The 19,521-nt window shown below is 47.0% G+C and overlaps 1 protein-coding gene across 6 annotated transcripts; it reads left to right on the plus strand.

The window, feature by feature from the left end:
* The first annotated feature begins 53 nt into the window (after positions 1-53).
* On the plus strand, positions 54-13,519 carry LOC119175065 (uncharacterized). 6 transcript variants are annotated; one of them, XM_075894769.1, is made up of 3 exons: positions 585-1,255; positions 3,529-3,722; positions 9,877-13,519. In XM_075894769.1, the coding sequence occupies exons 2-3, from the start codon at positions 3,564-3,566 to the stop codon at positions 9,910-9,912; spliced, it is 195 nt and encodes a 64-aa protein (XP_075750884.1). In that variant the 5' UTR covers positions 585-1,255; positions 3,529-3,563; the 3' UTR covers positions 9,913-13,519. The 6 variants fall into 6 exon arrangements, with proteins under 6 accessions (XP_075750881.1, XP_075750880.1, XP_075750884.1 ...); XM_075894766.1 differs by lacking the exons at positions 585-1,255; positions 9,877-13,519 and adding an exon at positions 54-576 and having other exon boundaries at positions 3,529-5,822; XM_075894765.1 differs by lacking the exons at positions 585-1,255; positions 9,877-13,519 and adding an exon at positions 54-572 and having other exon boundaries at positions 3,529-5,822.
* Positions 13,520-19,521: the final 6,002 nt, after the last annotated feature.

Below are 19,521 nucleotides of genomic sequence, written 5' to 3' on the forward strand. Positions count from 1 at the left end.
GAAGGGAGAAGCGGAGAGAGGAATCACGTGCTGGCCGTTTCTGTAGCAACCGTAGTTGTACGATTATACTAGTTGCGAAACACTATGCTGAAACCCAAATCGCAAACAAATTCGCAGATGCGCGGAGAATAGCAAACCGACGCGCTACCTGGGAGCGACAACAAAAAACACGCTGCAACGCCACGACAGCAAAACTTTTAACAGCTTCACCGCTTCAAACGCACCAAAGTGTGTTTTCACAATTTCATTGTTTTAATCACAGAGATTGCGTTGCCCTGGTTTTGTTTTGTGTTCTTCAAATTGCAAACTTGAAAAAAAATAACGCAAAAAGTATATTGTTATTTTGTGAGTAGATGGCGCTACAAAACTCAAACTACTGGAGTACTGAATATGTTATTGTAGAGGATATACAGTAATTCTACAAATTGCTATCTCGGTCAATGGCGTTGAGGGTTCACGTAGCCAACGGGGAGTTTCACAACTCGTGTAATTACGCATTACTGTGGTATGCATTAAAGAACTCTGGCGGGAAACGTGGACGGCAACTGCAGCTGGCCGACGGGCGTCGTCGTGTCAGTGTGTATTCAGACAATTTTGCTCAATTATAAAGTGGCTAGAATTGTTGCCACTGTACTAGAGTATACTATCAGTGTACACTGTAATTGTACTACCCTTCTAGAACACTGTAATTGTACTCAAGCTCGACGTAGACGTTGTCGCCAGCTGCCTCGGCAACTTGTTTTTAAGCAATGATGAAACGTTGTTGGTGTGGCTGCGGGCCTACTTCCATCCAATCGATTTGCCAGTAAATTGAAAAAAAAAAATGCGTACGTAACGACGGTCTTTCACGGGTCATACCAACGCCTCTTCTAGAATAGAGGGGGCGTTGGTCATACTCATGTATCGAACCTCCTTGGCTCGCGCTATGACAAGCTTGTAGAGGTATAAAATAGAGTGGTTCAGTCTAGCATGCCTCGCGTGGTCAAGTGCGGCGTGAATCCTGATGCAAAATATGTTGGCAGTCACGGAGGAAGGTGTTGGCAATAAAGCCATAGAGTAATTTTTATGTTAGTCTATAGAGTGGCGCTGCTGTCCGACGGTCCGACCGTCATCCTTTATCATCCGCTATCAAGGCTGCGTGGTTTGGTTTCGGTTGTCACTTAATTTTGGTGATTGATACTTCAGACTCTTTACGAGTGACCCTCCTGCGTTTACTTGCTGTAGAGAACGCGCTGAATCACAGAGTTTTATTGAGGTAAGAATTTTAACAATGTCCTTCACTTACGTCACTTTTTCTTTATTTGATGGCATAAATGTTTAGGACTAGGAAGATTTTGGAATCGTGTTCTCAAAAGCGTTGCGTTAGCGTCACTCGGGCGCGTTTGTGATCGCGGCGTATCGCCAGTTAAGGCCGAATTTTTACGTCACCATTAGCTAGCTACCAGGCACACATAGAGTTTCTCACATATGATTGTGAGAAACTCTATGCTTTTACAAATCGGAACCCCGCAGTTCACATATCGAGCTCAATCACGAAGCGTGCGAGGCTGGCGGAATGTTCTTGCTCTTCTGCCAATGTTAATATGATGAACTGATAGGCCACCTAATAAATCCGCATAAGATATTCTACAGCAGTAAGTTCATATTGGAAATGAATGTAATTTTCTTAAGCGCTGAAATCATCTATATTTTGGAGAGCGAGGTGGTGCCAGGGGCGGTGGGCGCAAGTCCTTCAAAATTTTTGCCTGCCCCTGCATAGCCCCCCCCCCCCCCCCCAAGAGGGAACATAGTCATAACACAATCAGTTCTCCGCCTCCCTGAAAGAGCTCACTGATCGCGGGTGCCCCCCCCCCCCCCCCCCCCCAGTAAAATAATCCTGGCGCCGTCCCTGTTGTAGTCTCGTGTACCACTAAAGCAAGCGAAGTGAGTGATATTATGATGGGCGTTGTAATGGGTTAATTGGGTTTCATATAACGTACAATAAAATCTCAGTACCACGGCCGATGTTGTTACATTTTACTTCAATCGAAATGCGTCCACCGTGGCCGTGCAGGAATTGCACCAGAGCCCTCCTAACAACGACAACCACGGCAGTTATTATTGCGATTTCTTTGTCAACTGTCCCCTAGCTAGCTGACCCCTCACCGTAATGCATTGGCCCCATGGTAATAACTTAACTTTTTGTATTAGTAATTAAGATGCCAGGGTGTACAATGCAATCTGTTTTTGCTTTCTTTCGCACTGGGTCATATCTAACTAAGTGTGAATGAAAAAACGGTTCAACAGCATTATAGTGAATGTTGACACAGAGTTTTATTATGCATCGCAGGGTGAATTGGAGTAGGGAAACATAAAATAAGATAACGATGAAACATTAGGTGATATTCACCAAATGCACAAAGTGCAACCAGGATTTTATTTCGGGAGGGGCCACTTTCTATTCATGTAAACTTGTGTGTCTGTATGCACTGACACTGCAGAACCTTTGCTACACTCATATATATGTATATAATTATGAAAAAGAAAGAAAATACAACTTTCGTTGGTTTGGCTTTGTATATTTCCACTAACTTTTCCTCTGGTGTGCCAGACTTGGTCAAATACTTACTTTGACAAAGTCGAGTGCTCTAAACTAAATGTTAGTGGAAATATATCGATAACATCTGTTCTAAGGCAAATAAAAAAACTGTATTTCCTAAAAAAAAACTGGAACATGCCACACCAGATGTAAAACTAACTGCTTACAAAACATTCATACGTCCTGTCTTAGAGTACGCTAGTATTGTATGGTCGCCTTACCAGAAGGTTTTGCGGACAAAAATTGAAAGAATACAAAAATTAGCAGTCCGTTTCATATGCAGTAGATACCGACGCACACACTCAGTCACAGCTTTGTTAAAGTCCTGTGAGCTTGAGTCTTTGGAATATCGCAGGCGAAAACATCGCCTCAAATTTTTTTTTAAGATTATAAGCGGGCAAACAAAGATAATTAAGGATTTATATATTCAGCCCCTTGGAAGGCGATGTGATCGTCTTAATAATAGTGGAGCAATTCAACCTTATTTCACACGCACGAATGCTTTCCGCCACTCCTTTTTCCCAGACACAATAGATATGTGGAATAGTTTACCCAATGCGGTTGTACAACAAACAACATCAGTGGATTTTGAAAATGCATTGGACGGTTTTGTTTGTAGTGATGTGTGCTAAATTCTGTTGTCAGCATTTATTCGTTGATTTTTATGTGTGTAGTCAATGTTATTTGTTTCTTATTCTTTTATTGTTGGTTATTCATCTCATATTTATATGTGCTTTTGAATTTTTCTTTTTTGTGCAAACTATATGTACTCTGTGTCACCCTCCCTGTAATGACCCCAAGCACAGGGTTGACAGTATCAAATAAATAAATAACTATACAATGCCAAACCAAGGAAACTTGTATTTGCTCTCTTCCTTATTTTGTTGGGGTCTGCATGATTCATTCCCACTACTATGACATATGCATATATATATATAATTCTTTTGCAGGCTAGCCAGGTGCAGAATGTCAGTTGCTCGCTAAGATGGCGCTTGAACACTGTCTGGTCGAGTTCTTTGCTCTGCAAGCAAGGAGGGCTGGCAACGTGCTTACTGTATCACGCAATGAAACTATCAAGAATTACGAGAAGTGGACACCAAGCACACTGGTCAACTACATGAACTGCAAGTACGAAGGCTCACTGGTACGTTTCTTCAGTGCCCACACAGACTGCTTCATTTTCATGAGCAAGAACAAGGTGCGTCTGCAGCCTCATTTCGATTCAGTAAGCCTACTGATGAATCCGAAGAACATGGATATTGTCCAATTCTTTCTGGACCTTCTACAGAAGATAGGGGCTACAAAGGAGCGGCCGTGTTCAGCACACATTCTGTCTAAGTATGTAAAGTACATGGACCATGATGCAAGATTATTCCTGCATAAAATGTATGCCAACAGCCTCAACATATTTTTTACCCTTAACTTTCGCCATTTTCATGCAACATCACCTGACAGATGTTTTGTGTCTTTGAGACAGCCTGTTACAGCTTCATACTGCGTTCCTGCGCACCTAAGGAAATGTTTGCACAGAAGCAATGCTTTCAACCGTGCAAGTGGGCTGAGCATGGAACAGCTGCAGCACGAGGGATCAGCAACTTGGCTTCCTGACCTCAGGCTGTACTTTAGTAATGAAGCGAGAACTAAGCTCAATGATGTCCTGAACTCTTACCCAAACATATTCAAATGGGAACCTTGCAAAAAAGTGTGGCTTCGCAAAAAGTATGATAAGTGGAAGGATGCATGGAGTGGCATTGAGGAACTCTTACTCACTGTCCACTTCATGGAACTGTTGAAAGACATAGGTGCTATGCAATCAAACCCAATATGCTTCAACTACATCCTCTGCTGCACAGATTCTGTCCCTCAGGAGTGCTCAGCCTATCTCACCACAGTTTTTCCAGGCATTGACCTAATCGATTTGTTTCATCTGCACCCCGACAAGTTTGACCTGTCTACCGTCAACTGTGTATCACTGAAGTGTGGCAGTGATGAGGTTGAAACGAAAAGAGACCCAGAACTCCTGTCAGCCTACTACGCTGCCCAGCTGCTAAAGTATGCCCCAGACCTGACACCTGATATCTTCAGTATCTGTGCAAAGCATGCTACTAAAGCAGTCAAGACCTATTGTGCGTCTAGTGTTCCACACAGGCTTCACACAGTCCTTGATTCTGGACGAGAGCTGCTCGCCAGTAATACCATTGATTGCACAAAACCCATCGACATGATCAAGTGCATCTGTGGAACACCTGCTTCTAGAGCGACCAAGTGCAATGTTTCACAAAAATCCAAAACTTCAAGTTCAAAACTCCCTATTTCTGTACCAGAAAAAGCTTGCACAAAGCTGCTTACCAAAGCAGAAGAAGCTCCCGTCTTGGCAAGTACCTCAAAAATGGAGCCTAATGTGCCAGATATGCAAACGCCGACAACAAGCTCACCAGTTTCTACTTGTGATAGCCTAATACTGCCAGAAACAGTGAATCCACAGGACAGGTGGATTAAACCAGAACAGAAGGAAAGGGCAGCTATGCCTGGCACTTTAATGAGGTCCCATTCACTTGTAATATCCACATCGTACAGTGCAAATCACCAGTCACCTGGAGAAGACTACGTTCGAAAGCCTGTATCTATGAGAAGGTCAAAATCTCTTGCATGTTTGGAACTGAGCAACTCTGCTCATTCAACTGCATTGTTGGTAGCTAACAGTGCGCAAGCACAGAAAAAATCATCCAGTGCACAGCTTGATGACAATGCAACAGAGATTTTATGACAGTCAACTGCACTCGAGGCCATCAATAGCTCAGTAGAATGCAGCAAACAAGAACTGATTGTAAGGGCCTACGAGAATGCTGAGACAACAAATGTAGACATTGACGATTTCTCTGACTTGGACTATGTGTACAGCAAGATGGAGTCAGAGTTGTCAGAATTTATTAAGAAACGAGTTCAAGCTAGTCCTACTCACTCTGAGAACTTCACAAGCCTGCATGAAGCTGTGCAAAAAACTTTTGGAGCTGTGCGTAGTTACGAGATCCACCTAGCTGTGCTCTACTGTGTAGGAACACTCAGTTTTGATGGAAAGAATGTACATTACCACCCCAGTTAGCGAAGCATTGCTTACTTATGCTGGTCAGTGGGTAGCTTTTAAAGATTACTTACAGCCATTGAAAAGCATTAATTTATTTTTAAAAAGCCAGGGCAACTCTTTTGTGATTTCTGTTGTATGATATTAAAAAGTGTGCTGTCATTTCCTTTCGCTAATATATTCCTCTTGGACAAATGCAACGTGAAGGTTAAGTTTAGGAGGAGGAGATATTGACACTCGTTTACTTTTTTTGTTGTTTTTTTTTTATCTAGCATCGTGTGTACAGTGGTAGACAAACAAAGCAAGGCTTTTTTACATAATGCAGGAACCTGTTCACAGTTGCAGTGAAAAAAAAAAGGCACTATAAAAAATATCATATGTTTTCATTTTTTTTAAATACAGAGGTGCACATTTTGGGGGGCTTTTGATATTGCTAGCCTTGGTGTGCAGGTCTTAGAAACACACTGGTTAGTGTGCAAATAAATAAACACATTGAAGAGATAACATTTGACTTCTTAATATAGAACCATTTCTCAGTGTCCTGTAAAAAATATACATGAGTAAGCAGTGATTTACCATTCTCCATGCAGTTAACCTTAACTTCTGATGCCAGTAGTTGCATCCAATTTATTGGATGTCCATGCATACCTCTGCAGTAGCAAAAAACTTTATTGAGGTAGTGAGGCTTAAGGTTGGTCGTTTTAGGAAACCATGGGTCTAGGTAGCAGCATTTATGATAGCTGGTCCTCTGTTTGTCTCCAGAGCCCCCCTGATGGCTGCTGTACTTTTTATGCCTCTCTTTCGATATTTTGTGCACCCCTATGCCATGTGGTAGACTTCTCTTCAAAAGTGCACAGTTGAGGCTCACTCTGTACTTGGACTAAGGGGTTAGAGACGTGGAGGCATGAATGAGTATACAGCAAGTTTGTCCAGTCACTCTGACACGTGCACAGCATGTGAGAGGCTGCATTGTCTGCTAGGTCAAAGGGCTATTGCGGAGCTACTTAGTGTGCAATTTTTATAATAATGTGCTATAAAAGGAAATGTCACGTAATTTTTTACATGCAGCCTAAACGTAATGTCACCACTGCCATGTTTCCAAAGTGTTTTTTCTAGTTTGTCATGCATACACTGGCATGTTTCAGTGATCGAGTGTTTTCGCCCAAAGAACAAGGAAACATTAGTTTTAATCTATAACACAAAGATGCAAGTGTGTCAATAGAGATACGGGTTTGCTTTATGCTGAAATTATTGTAATATTCACTGATAGCCAAAGGAATATATGGCATTTGGCTGATACATGCAGGCAGGACAGTGAAGTTCTTGAATTGAAGTTTAGTGTAAATAATTGTGGACTGAAGTCATTGTATGACAGATATTCTACCAGATAGTATTTAATATCTGTAGAATATCGCCATCCATCACAGTTATGAACAAACAAAACCCATTAGAATTCTGATATACTATTAATAACGCTTTTGTTAAAAAGGCTACGCAAGTGAAATATGTGGGTGTAACGCAATTTAAATTGGGAAACTCATATAGATAACATCTGTCGAAATGCGCTAAACAAGTTAGCATATTTAAAACGTAAACTGCGTCGCACTTCACCTTCTATAAAACTAATAGCTTACAAAGCACTTGTCAGGCCTAAGTTAGAATATGCAGACCTGGTCTGGGTGCCGTATCAAAAATACCTAATTAAGAAAATAGAGAGGATCCAAAACCTGGCTCTGAGGTTCATTTATTCTAGCTACTCTCGTTTTGCAAGCGTCTCTGCCCCTCGCGAGAAGGCAAATCTGAAAACACTCTCTCATCATACAATAGTCTCTCGATTAAAATTCATCTATCAATTGTACCATAGTCACTTCAAAATTCCACCCAATCGCTACATAACCAACCCGTCCGTGCGCTTTGATCGTATTCATCATAATAAAACAGTTAGACAACCATTCAGTCATATGAACGTTCATCAGTGCTCATTATTTCCTCATGCTCTTTCATTATGGAACAAGTAACCTCAGGAGGTCATTAATGCATACACGACACAATCGTTCGCCCATCTCGTCAATGACCTAACACTTGATTTTTAATATGGAATATATTATGTTCCTCATTAGTGCTGAGACTTTTCGTATTTCGGTATGAATTTATTGCTATGTATTATTTATATTTTCCCTGATGTTGAAAATTTCCTTATTTTTATACCAAGTATTGTATTTTCTTATATTTTTATATTCTGTTTTGTTACTGACATTTGTTACCCACTCCTGCTTGGGCCCGAACAGGGCCTGCAGTATTTGTAAATAAATAAATATAGTTGCTTATAGAAATTAAGTGGTGTGCTTGAAGCTTGAGGTGTACTTCTGGCAGAACAAGAATCAAAAGATTGCGGGATGCCTTGCAGCGAAAACCGACAGGAAGACGACAAATGAGGTTGAAAAGGGCGATAGGGCGATAGGGTGATTTGAGGGGACAGAAGCTTCTGGCAAAATTAGTTGAAAAGAGACACCAACAACATTCGGTGTGCAAGGCATTTCCAGCCATTTGCACAGAAACAGCGTTGACTCAAAGTGATGCAGAAGAACTTACAAACAAGTATGCGGTGAGCAGAGCAAGCAGTCAAGCAACAAAGAGTGTTATGTGCAAGATCATAGAAAAGAAAGCACTGAGTTGCCTTGGATCTCATGATTACAAAGCAATATTCTGTAAAGGAGTGCAGTTGCAGTACTTGCCGCCAGAAAGACAAGGCATGTTTCGATTGAATGTGAAGCCCTGCATTTTAGAGACGGCAAAGGAAAGGTGAACATGTTTGGCAACAGAGACCAGTTGGCAACAGAGACCAGTGAAGGCCGTTACTTCACCATAGCACACAAATTTAAGCTACAAATCTGCAGGCACAATATTACACTGATAAATATAAAAAAGTTCCTAGTACAGGATGGCAAGTTCAGCAATCTCAAAAGTATTGTGGCTTTGCAGCTATTAATCATAACATGTCAATGAAGTAGCCCGCAGAGTGGGACAGTAAGGAAAAAACATAATGTTAATATATGTAAATGTGCACTGTTTAGTATCACCTTTGCTGCTTTTTCCGGCTCTACATACTGTTTCAGACACTCATTACAGCAAGAAAAGAGAAATCAAAGTAGAAGCTGGTTGACCACCCTGTATCTTCTTCGGTACTCATTCTTTGATTAGATGCTACTGACTAGGAAGCTATTCACCTTAATGCTGTTTAAAATGGGATGCCACTCAAAACCATCTTAGATGCGGTCGTGCCCACTCCCATCTGGTCCACTCACACAAAACATATTTGTGGTCTAGTGAAAAACAAGTGGGAGAAAGGTGCAGTGTAGCCGTGCATGGCTGCAATGTTGTCAGGTCATGTTTAATTCACAATTTATTTACAAGTTTATTCACAATTTAATTTACAAATTATGTACAATTGTTCATTAGCAGGATTGCTATGCTGGTGACACCAATATGCAAGATGACCAGGTGCATAGTAAACGGCAAAATAGTGCACAGTGACACCAGCTTATTCAACTAGTGCTAATGGACATTTGGTACAGCTATCAGCACCTTTAACACGAACGCTCCGGCGCGTGTCCTGCAGCAGTTTGATTGACGCTGACAGCACGTGTGTTTGGGTTCTGTTGCCAAGATGCTAACCATACATGCCGACATATTCTATCCAAGCCTACCGAGGTATTCTCTTGGCAAAAGCCCCCAGTACTTCGCGGCTGGCATCAATCAAATTAGCCCTGGCCACGCACTCCAGTGTTCGTGTTAAAGGTGCTGACGGCTGTACATGGTAATCCATCTGATGTGATGAAACCATTGGAGTTTCTTTCATTTCTTTCAAAACGTGCCAAGTTCACCACTAATTCAGTTTGGCCTTTCTTCCTGCCTTTTCACCACCAATCCTATAGCAGTGTCTTGCTTTTGAGGTGTTCAAACAAAAATAATAACTCACCGGTGGCGTCGGCGTCAACACGTGATGCAAAAAATCATCATCACATGATGATGTTACCCTACGACCTTAAAATTGTCAAAATTTGTAACATCATTATGTCATTATCACATGACATTGTAGCTTGGTCTAAGGTGGGCATGGGTCACCATAAGGGGGTGCAAGGTTTGTTTATGCAGTAGCACTAAGCTACTCAGCTTGATTTACTCAGAGCCGCTTTTTTTTTTTTTTTTTTTGCAGCGGGCAAGGTCAAGAGCGGCAAGTGCTGGTAAATGAAAAATGGTGACTGGAAAGAGTGCGACTAGGGTAGCCACCATAGTGTGACTGAACTGGGCTGATTTAAAATGGGCAATGCAAGAACACAGAAAAAATAAATAAGAGCAGAGACAAAGAGCACCAACAAGCCAAAACCAAGGTACTCGACTGAATTGGGAGGGCTATGGAGAAACATAGTTTTGTTTCTCTCTCTGTAGGTGTTCGGTGGCAACACGAGAAAATATATCTGTACTGGCAGCGCCTGCGAAGGTTTAGAAATTAAACTACAAGGCCACGCTTTCATAAACACTGCAGTCGCTGGAAGCGATAACGTAAGAGCCGCTATAGAATGGGTCAACGAGATAAAAAACCAGCCTGCTGGTTTTGTATTGGAGCCGTTGTCAGATAGGAAGGAGACGCGGCGCCGAAACGCTTTGTCCCAGAGTCACACTTAACTCATCAACCCATCATCATCCTACGTCTGTCCCGGCTCCACCTCCCCCCAGGGCTGTGTGGGGGGAAGATTTGTTTCGGGCAGACGGCCATGCCCTGGCAAGGGGGCCACCGTTCGGCGCCAGGCTCCCAACAGACGCGGCCTGCCTCCCGGCATACAAGCCAGGGAGGCCCGACAAAGGGACTACCCTCTGGCGGAGCAACTTCAGCCGCAACGCGCAAAGTGAACGTACCCCGGCAAGGTGGGCTATCGCAGTGCGTAGGGTGCGCTGCGGTCATGGCCCGTCTCCTGACCGATGGGGCCCAGCGAGACTTGACACAGGGGCTACCCTTCGGCACGGTAGCTCTCGCCACCACACGCAAAGCGGACGTACCCAAAAACGTGGCAGCGGGACAGCCCTCGGTCGCAGTAACTTCGGTCACCACAACCAAAGTGCCCGTGCCCTCACACTGTCTCGCGGCTGAGAGCCTGCGACGACACCCCCTCAGGGCGGATGGGCTATTGCTCAGCGCGAGGCGCTTTGTGGTCATGGCCCATCTCCTCACCACAAGGGCGCAGTAAGACACAATCCGTCCTGTGGGGTCTACGGGACTACTATTTGGTGCAGAGGCCAGTGCCGCTGCACGCAAACCAGACGTACCCACGGAAACCGGCACGGCTGAAAGCCGGCTTAGTCCTTCCCGAAGAAGGGAACCACCTTCCGCCTCGACGAGTAAGGTAGCCGAGTCTACAGAAGGGGCCAACACGGACCTTGCGGGTAAAGCCCGACAAGGTGACAGGATCACCTTAGCGCATGCGAAGCTCGGGTGAAAGACCATACAGACCAAACTCGGGGGCGACTGGCTCACTAGGCCTAGTCGTGGAGCCTTAGAGAAAGTCATCATTAGAAGTTGATGGTTATCTGCCCTCCTGCCTCACTGAAAATCACTGCCGGACGGTGCCACGTCTCGTAAAACTTCTTTGCACCTAGGCGCTGCCACTCTCGGTGGAGAACGAACCAGACCTCCTTCCGTACTTTTGCAAGCACTTCGTGAAGCCCGGGTCGCTTGCCGTCAAAGACGGCACAGCACCGTGCAACCCACACTTGGTACGAGCACTCAACAAGCAGAAGCACGTATTGCTTAGCCGCTTGTCGTGACAGGGGATGGAGAAAACGAACGGTGTTGAAAGGAACACCTGGGTGGCCAAACAAGCTAGCTATCCTTCGATGGAGGGCAGCTGGTAGTGCGCACTGAGAGAACACGTGAACCAGGTCCTCCATAGTGCCACAAAAAGGGCACACTCCTCGTTGAGCAATTCTTGCGAAGGGCCTGAACCTTAGAGGCAGGCGATCTCTGGCCAGGCGATACATGAATGTAGCGCGCTTGGCGTCCAGGAAACTGGCAGTAATTAACCGCCAGTTAGGACTGTATTCGGACAGGTCGTGTTCTCTATAGCGTTCAGGCAACTCGGGAGCGAGTCTATCGACTAACTCGCGGAGTTCGATTGAATCTAAATCTATCTCGGGGTCGACCTCTTGGAGACGGGCCAAAGTAGAAGCGGCCCCTGCATAGAAGGCAGAAGGCGTTCCCGCCCGAGGCACGGAATTCGAAAATGCCCCAGGCGAGAACAACCTCAGCCTGGTGCTCAGGAAATACGATGCGAAGCTTCTAGTAAGGAGCATATCTGAATCAAGAGCTACCCGTGTCCATTTAACATGTAATGCCGTGGTCACAACGCTAAGGTCGGGAATACCTAGTCCTCCTTCGTCCAAGAGCGTACCTGCTGACGGTCTGCCACGCTCTTCCAGGAACTGGATGGAACGCAACGCCGCTCCGTGCGGCGTCTAGAGATGCGGGGTAGGCCAGCAGCTCAGAGACGAGTCCATTTCAAAGGACGGCGTGCGCTGCCCGGCAGGTTTGGGGACTGCCGGGAGGTGTGTGTGGGGGAGTTGCGGCGGCGTGACCTGGGGAGTGGTCTGGGGACTCTGAGGCGTGGTGCATCCCATCGGGGGACGTCGGGGGGTGTCCGCAGGGACACCCCCCCCCCCCCCCGATACCTCCGGCCCATATCCCAACACGCACCGGGAGCCGCTCCTATCATATCATGAAATTTGCTCGCACTATAAGTTAATTAGAAAGGAATTCCCCTCACCTCACTCAGCACTAAATAAAGCACAACAATTAACGCTTCGACTGCTGCAAACGCACAGTTACCCCAGCTCCTATATCTGCAGCAAATACCTACCAGATATAATGCCAGAATGCCCCAAATGCCAAAATTCAAGGTGTGATTTAAGTCACATGCTGTGGCAGTGTCCCGTGCTAAACGCTAGCTTCGGGTCCCCTGCCACCGAGGACGACTGGTTCAACCACCTAAGGAGCCCCGACAGGGCCCTTCAACAACAGGCCGTCTAGAAGGCCCAAAAGGTGGCTGGCGAGCTCCGACTCCCAGTCCCCACATGGGCGGAGCCACCGGGCTGGCCCCCGTAAGGGGTGCCCAGGCCCCTTCAGGACCTTTATTAAAGTTATTTCTCTCTCTCTCCCATATCCCATATCTTCACCTCCTATATCCTCAGAGCTGCCACGATGGCTTGTGGATAATTCTTACAATTTTGAGTATTCTCGCTAAAAAAGAAACATTTTGCACATAATTATTCCCGTACTGCTAGCATATCAGAAATGAAATCTAACCTTGACCTACCCAATTTAACTGTCCGGAGGAAACTGGCGCGACTGCATTTTTTTCATAAGATATTTTTTCACAATCCATCAATGAAGCGAGACCTCATTTCACAACCGTCATACCACTCATCGCGCATTGATCATCAGCATAAGGTTGCCATTCCGTTTTGCCGCACCAAATTCTTTTCAGCAGCCTTCTTACCGAAAACAGCCGCCGATTGGAACCACCTTCCCTCTTCCGTTGTATCAATAACAGACCCTTTGTTATTCAAGACTGCAATTTCTCAGCAATGCTTGTAACTATACGCAGTTTCCATTATCTATCTTTGTCTTGTATGTGCTTGAATTCTTATACATTTTTAGTTGACTTATGTTGCCTTCCTGATTTGCGCATCTGATACTTGTTTCTTTATTTTGTCTTTTTTTCTTGTGTGTTATATATGTTGTACCCACCCCCTCTGTAATGCCCTACGGGCCCTGAGGGTATTCTAATAAATAAATAAATAAGCAATTGAGGATCATAGCCCTGGGACCAACTGCGGTTTAATAATAAGAGAACGCAACCCCGCGTATGTCCCTCAAAAATTTCAGACTACGCGGGAGTGTAACCGAAAGTTGCATTCAGTTTGCCCGTTGCATTTGCGGCATTAAGGCAACCGCGCTCGTGAGGGGAAGGGGAGTGATTTTAAAGGAAAAGAGAAAAGTGAGCCCTGTAACAGTCTTTCAGAGCGAGGACACCTTAACAGTAGCTCACGATGGGTGGGGGTAAGGATTAATTAAAATGTATAAAGGTAGATGGAGGGAAGGAGAGAGCGAGGCGCAGATACAGCGAACGACGGAGTAAGGAGAAGATAAGAAAGATGGACACGGTTGCAGGAGTCCGAGGACGGGGCACTACTCGGTGAGAGCTCTTGTCGGCGTCAGCACAGAACACCTACCAGTGGCGTCAGCAGATGGCGCAGAGCAAGCCCAGTCGGCCAGAGCTGCACTGTCGTCAGAGATCACGTGGGCACAACCGGTCGGCACGAAATTCACTTGCACCGTGCACAAGATCATCGCGGTTGCACAATGCTTACGCCGGTGAGCATTTACGTGGCACGCGGGCACGTTGGCCTGGCGCCGCGTCGGCCACGTGAACGACGGAATGCAACCATAGGATGCGTGCCGCACGGCTGATCATATTGTCTGTACAGTGCGTAAATTGATTGATATGTGGGGTTTAACGTCCCAATACCACCATATGAGTAGGAGAGACGCGGTAGTGGAGGACTCCGGTAATTTTGACCACCTCGGGTTCTTTAACGTGCCCCCAAATCTGAGCACACGGGCCTACAGCATTTTCGCCTCCATCGAAAATGCAGCCGCCGCAGCCGGGATTCGATATAGCGACCTGTGGGTCAGCAGCCGAGTACTTTAGCCACTAGACCACCGCGGTGGGGCAACAGTGCGTGAATATGAATGCCATTGGCACCACACACACCGTAGTCACTGCATATAGCACGCGTTCTCTTGTGCTTGCTTCCTTGTCGGCGAGCTGTTACCCGCTGTTCAATACACACACGAAATTATTTAGCCAGCGGTATCGCACTGGCTCAGCGGGTTGAGCCCCGTTCCGTTGATTTTGGATAGCCACGACACGCGCGCCGCGCAGCCCACATGCTTTTCGAGCCGGAGAGACGCACCTTCTGCTTCACAGGAAATCTATTTGCACAAAATTCTCATAAACTCCATGACATCGAGAACGCGTAGAAACGTTAGAAACGTTTGTGCGTGGTGCACGACTTGCGCCATCTGTGTACAAAAAATAAAGAATGCTTACCATGTTTTGTCGACTAGTCGTAGGAGGTCGCCACTAGCTCTGTTGGCGTCCTATTTGTGTTATTAAAATTTCTTTTCGAATACTTTTAAATGCGAAGCAATTCTTAGCGAACTTTGGTGACTTTGAGCGTATCTATCTATCTATCTATCTATCTATCTATCTATCTATCTATCTATCTATCTATCTATCTATCTATCTATCTCGCCTACGACTTTTAGCTCTCCTGGCCGTTTGAATAACGGTATCGATACCAAGCTTGGTATGGCATAACATGACTGTATGACGAGCATATTTGACTAGTCATGACATGAAAATCATGACATGTATGTCATGAATGTCGTGATTTATATTTTATGGTCTTGCTGCTCTTGCGGTGGTCCCGTTCACATGACATGCTGCAAAACTGGTATGATATCATAGAAGTGTGGCAGCTTGGGCTAGTTGGTATGGCATGACGATAGTTATAGCGCGAGAACAAAACGACGACACAGAGACAATAAGGACACGAAAGACACGAGCGCTATTATACTTCCAACTGAGTTTATTGCGCAGAGCACGAAAATATATAGAGGAGACAGTAACCATGTGATAAAAAAAATATGGCACAAAGAGCAGAACATGAGTGAGAGAAAAACAAAAACAAAAACAAAAGCACAGAAAAACGGCAAAGAAAAATCTATAAGAAAACGAAACAGAAAGGTAAAAATGATATAACTACCTACGCGCACCGAAACCTTCGAGGAACCTGAGAACCAGCGCTCGTGTCTTTCGTGTCGTTCTTGTCTCTGTGTCGTCGTCGTTTTGTTCTCGCGCTATAACTATCGTTATGGTACGGTATGACATAATCGCATAGCGAACTCAAGCGACAGACCCTAACATGAAAATTATGACATGCGTGTCATGTAACAACATGGCTACATGCCACGCTCATGCACTCGCGGCCAACTTGGTATTACGGTACGTGAATGGATGACGAAGGTTATATATGACTGGTGCAGACACGATAATCATGAGATGCGTGTCATGTTACAACATGACTACATGCCACGCTCATGATGCGCTGGCGGCCGTTTCGCTGGCTTCAATTATACCAAATTTAGTATTACGTGACGTGAGTGAATGACGAAGGTATGAGACTGGTGCGAACATGATAAATATGAGATGCATGTCATGTAACAACATGACAACATGCTACGCTTATCATGCACTGGCGGCCGTTTCGCTAGCTTCACATGTACCAAATTCGGTATTACGTGACGCGAACGGACGACATAGGTCAATGACACATCCAAACATGATAATCACATGCGTGTCGTGTAACAACATGACAACATGCCACACTCATGATGCGCTCATGGCCGTTTTGCTAGCTTCACAGCTGCCAAATTCGGTATTACGTGACGTCAATGGATGACGCAGGTATGTGACTGGTGCAAACATTATAATCATCAAATGCGTGTCATGTGACAACATGACCACATGCCACAGTCAAGGCGTCAATACACTTCGACGTGACAAGGCAAGCTTGCGCGCCGGCGTTCGTTTCGTCGCATCACGCCGGCGTTTCCACGCCAGGGGGGCGCTGCGAGCGCTCGATGGTGACGGACGCACTCCACATCGCCTCCGTAGATTTTCTGCTATTTCTGCGGACATCCACCTTGGTACCCCTTAAACTTGGATTTATCGTCACCGCCAAGTTCTCCGCTTCGCCTAGACAACACCTTCGTCCAGGTGGGTCCAGTTTTGACAACTTGAGGGACGTCCTTCACTCCCGGCTACAACGCCGCCTCGCTAAGGGCTCTCAGCCCGGCGATGGCGGCCGCTAACGTGGTTACGGGCTATGATCCTACCTCAAGCCAAATGCTGTCCATGGAGATTTCATCCTCCGAAAACCCTATGCCATCAGAAGATGAATACCTCGACGACATGGTGAAACTGTGGCAACGCAAGCAAGCGAAATCGAAGTCTGCGTCTCAACAACAACGAGACGCCACGGCGGGCCACCATTCCCCAGCCTTGCAAGGAACGCCGGCGCGCCATCCCTCCGGCGGTGTCCCTACCTCTGCTCCGTCCTCGCAGCCAGCGAAGCAACGCAAGTGGCGTCCGCGTCAAACTCCTCGCCTCTCTCGCGACGACTACATCGTAGTGCTGAAACCTCGCGTTCCCTGCGAGCTACGCACATTTGTCCCGGCCGATCGCGCGGGCGACGCCATCCGCAGCTACCTCGGCGACCGGACTACCACGCAAATTCAAGTGTGGCCAATATGGGAACAGAACATCTTGGTCTGTAGCACCACCATTTTGCCTATGGCACAGCGACTCCTCGGGGACTTCCAGCTGCAAGTGGGGGATCAGCAGCTGCCCGTTCGAGGCCACGCCAAGGCACCAGGGGATACATGCAAGGGCGTCATCAATGTAAACCCTGCTGAAAGCCCGGAAAAGATAAAGTCTGAACTGTATTGGCCTCAAGGTACTATCCTTGCGGTCCGCAAACTCGGAGATTCCGCGGCGGCGGTGGTGACTTTCGAGGGCACGAAGTTACCCCGCTTCCTCTTCTACCACTGCGTGGCGACGTATATCCGCGCCTATAAGAAAACGGTCCCTGTATGCACCAAGTGCGGTACCATTGGTCATCGACCACCTCAGTGCCCTCACGCCGCTCCAACCCAGTGTGCCAAATGTGGGACCCCCGCACCTGCAGGTCTCAAGCCCAAACTCCATACGCGCGAAAATGCACGCGACAGCGACGAGCGACGCTATGAGCGACGAAACAGGGCGTTCGCGCGACGTGTCGCGTGCTCGTTTTCGCGCGATCGCTCGGTTCTCCAGATTTGGAAACCGTCGCTCATCACCCGGAAGTGCTGGGCTCAAGCAGCCAATAGCGAAAAACCGGAAAAGACGAAGACTACATAGGTGCACGTGACCCTGCCCGAGTCACGTATGCGCAACAAGAAATAACGCAATGTTTATTACGCATGCGCATATAAAGATGCTGCAAGGCAATAATAAACACTTTCCGTTCCATTACACAACAATATATTTTATTTTTAAATTGGAAACCGCTCGCTACGCGGCTTTCTTGGTGCGAGTTGACGGCCTCATGCCAGCAACAGTGGAATTCGCTCGCCGAAGCCGTCGCGTGAATGGAGTTTGCCTGCGCGAGCGACTGATCGCGCGACGCCGATCTACGTCGCGTCGCTCGTCGCTGTCGCGTGCATTTTCGCGCTTATGGAGTTTGGGCTTCAATGCCCACGACTGCCACCCCAAGTGCCTCCTCTGCCACGGCGCCCATGAGACTGGGACCAGTGGCTGCACGGCAAAATACCGAAAATATCGGAAACGCAAGCAGCCCTCAACATCTCCTCGAGGAACCACCTCATGTTCGTCACAGCCAGACAGCAGCACAAACCTGCATCATTCGGCTCCACCACTCCACGCCGACTCTCAAGCATTCCCACCGCTCGAAGCACCAGCGGCGGTACCTCAGGTGAGCAGTTGGGCAGGGAAAGCTGCTTCTAAGCCTCTCTCACCCCCTTCTGTCGATCCTCCTTCTCCCGAACTTGCGGCCCTTCGCCAGCAAGTTGCGGCACTTCAAAAGCAAAATTCTCTTTTAACTAAACAACTCGAACTCTTAAATAAGCGACTTCAACCCCAACAACAGTGTACTGCAAGGCCACCCGGTATTGCCTCCTCTGTCCAGGCGGCTACGCCAGCTACGTCCAAGCTTAGTCCTCGCGCTAAGTCCACTCCCATTAAACCGCCGGTTCAAGCAGCCATGTGTACTCCAGCACTCGGAACCGGTGCCACATCTACTCCAGAAGCTCTTGAGGCTCCTGGGGCACCTCAGGTTCTCTTGCCCGCTAACCAAACTCTCCCTAGCGAAGAGCACACCCCGTGCGTAGAGGAACGCCTCACGCGCGTCGAAGCTTCGATTAATCACCTCCTCACCAGCTTCTCGGTCCAACGCATAGTAGTAGAGGTTACCCAGGCTATTCAAGCCTGGGCAATCACCCAGTTTCAACCCAAGGCATCGCGTTCCCGCTCCTGCTCGGTGAGCAGTGAGGGTACAGCTCCACGGCGTCGTCGTAAGGTGGCTACCACCACCCCGCCGTCGGACAATCCGGCCTCCGTGCCCCTCCCTGCCTCTGAGGATTCCGAGCGGGACATGGAGGACCAAATATAAAACCTAGGACAGTCACGATGGCTACCAATCGTACGTCCCGTTCAAACATTGCGTCTAAATTCGAGATCATACAGTGGAACCCTGGAGGCTTCGGGAACAGGCGAAAGCGTTCACATCTTTCCCTTTTCCTCAGCTCACTTGGCTCTCAGCCGGCCGTCTTGGCGCTCCAAGAATCTGGCCCTGCTCCATCCCTTTCTGGATACTGCTCCTATGTAGGCGGCACCACCACATGCCTCCTCGTGCATAAAGCTTACACGGCGATACAGATCGACCTCGATCTGGATCTTCCTTACGACTACTGCATGATATCAGTGCTGTCTCAGCGGAGGGGCCAACCATCAATACATATCTTAAACGTGTACTGTCCCCCTCGCCTTGCGAGGGCTTCGTTTGCGCATCTCTTCCATCGGGCACTGCGTATAGCGGCCCGACAACCACTGGTGATTGTCGGGGACTTTAATGCCTCCAGCCCTCACTGGGGCTACCACTACGAGAAGGCCCGGGGCAGAGA

Source organism: Rhipicephalus microplus, chromosome 5 (assembly GCF_043290135.1).
Source record: "Rhipicephalus microplus isolate Deutch F79 chromosome 5, USDA_Rmic, whole genome shotgun sequence".
Classification (NCBI taxonomy): domain Eukaryota; kingdom Metazoa; phylum Arthropoda; class Arachnida; order Ixodida; family Ixodidae; genus Rhipicephalus; species Rhipicephalus microplus.

What these genes read in the sequence shown, in the direction of transcription:
- LOC119175065 (XM_075894766.1), top strand. Translation starts at nt 3,564, where the DNA reads ATGGCGCTTGAACACTGTCTGGTCGAGTTCTTTGCTCTGCAAGCAAGG.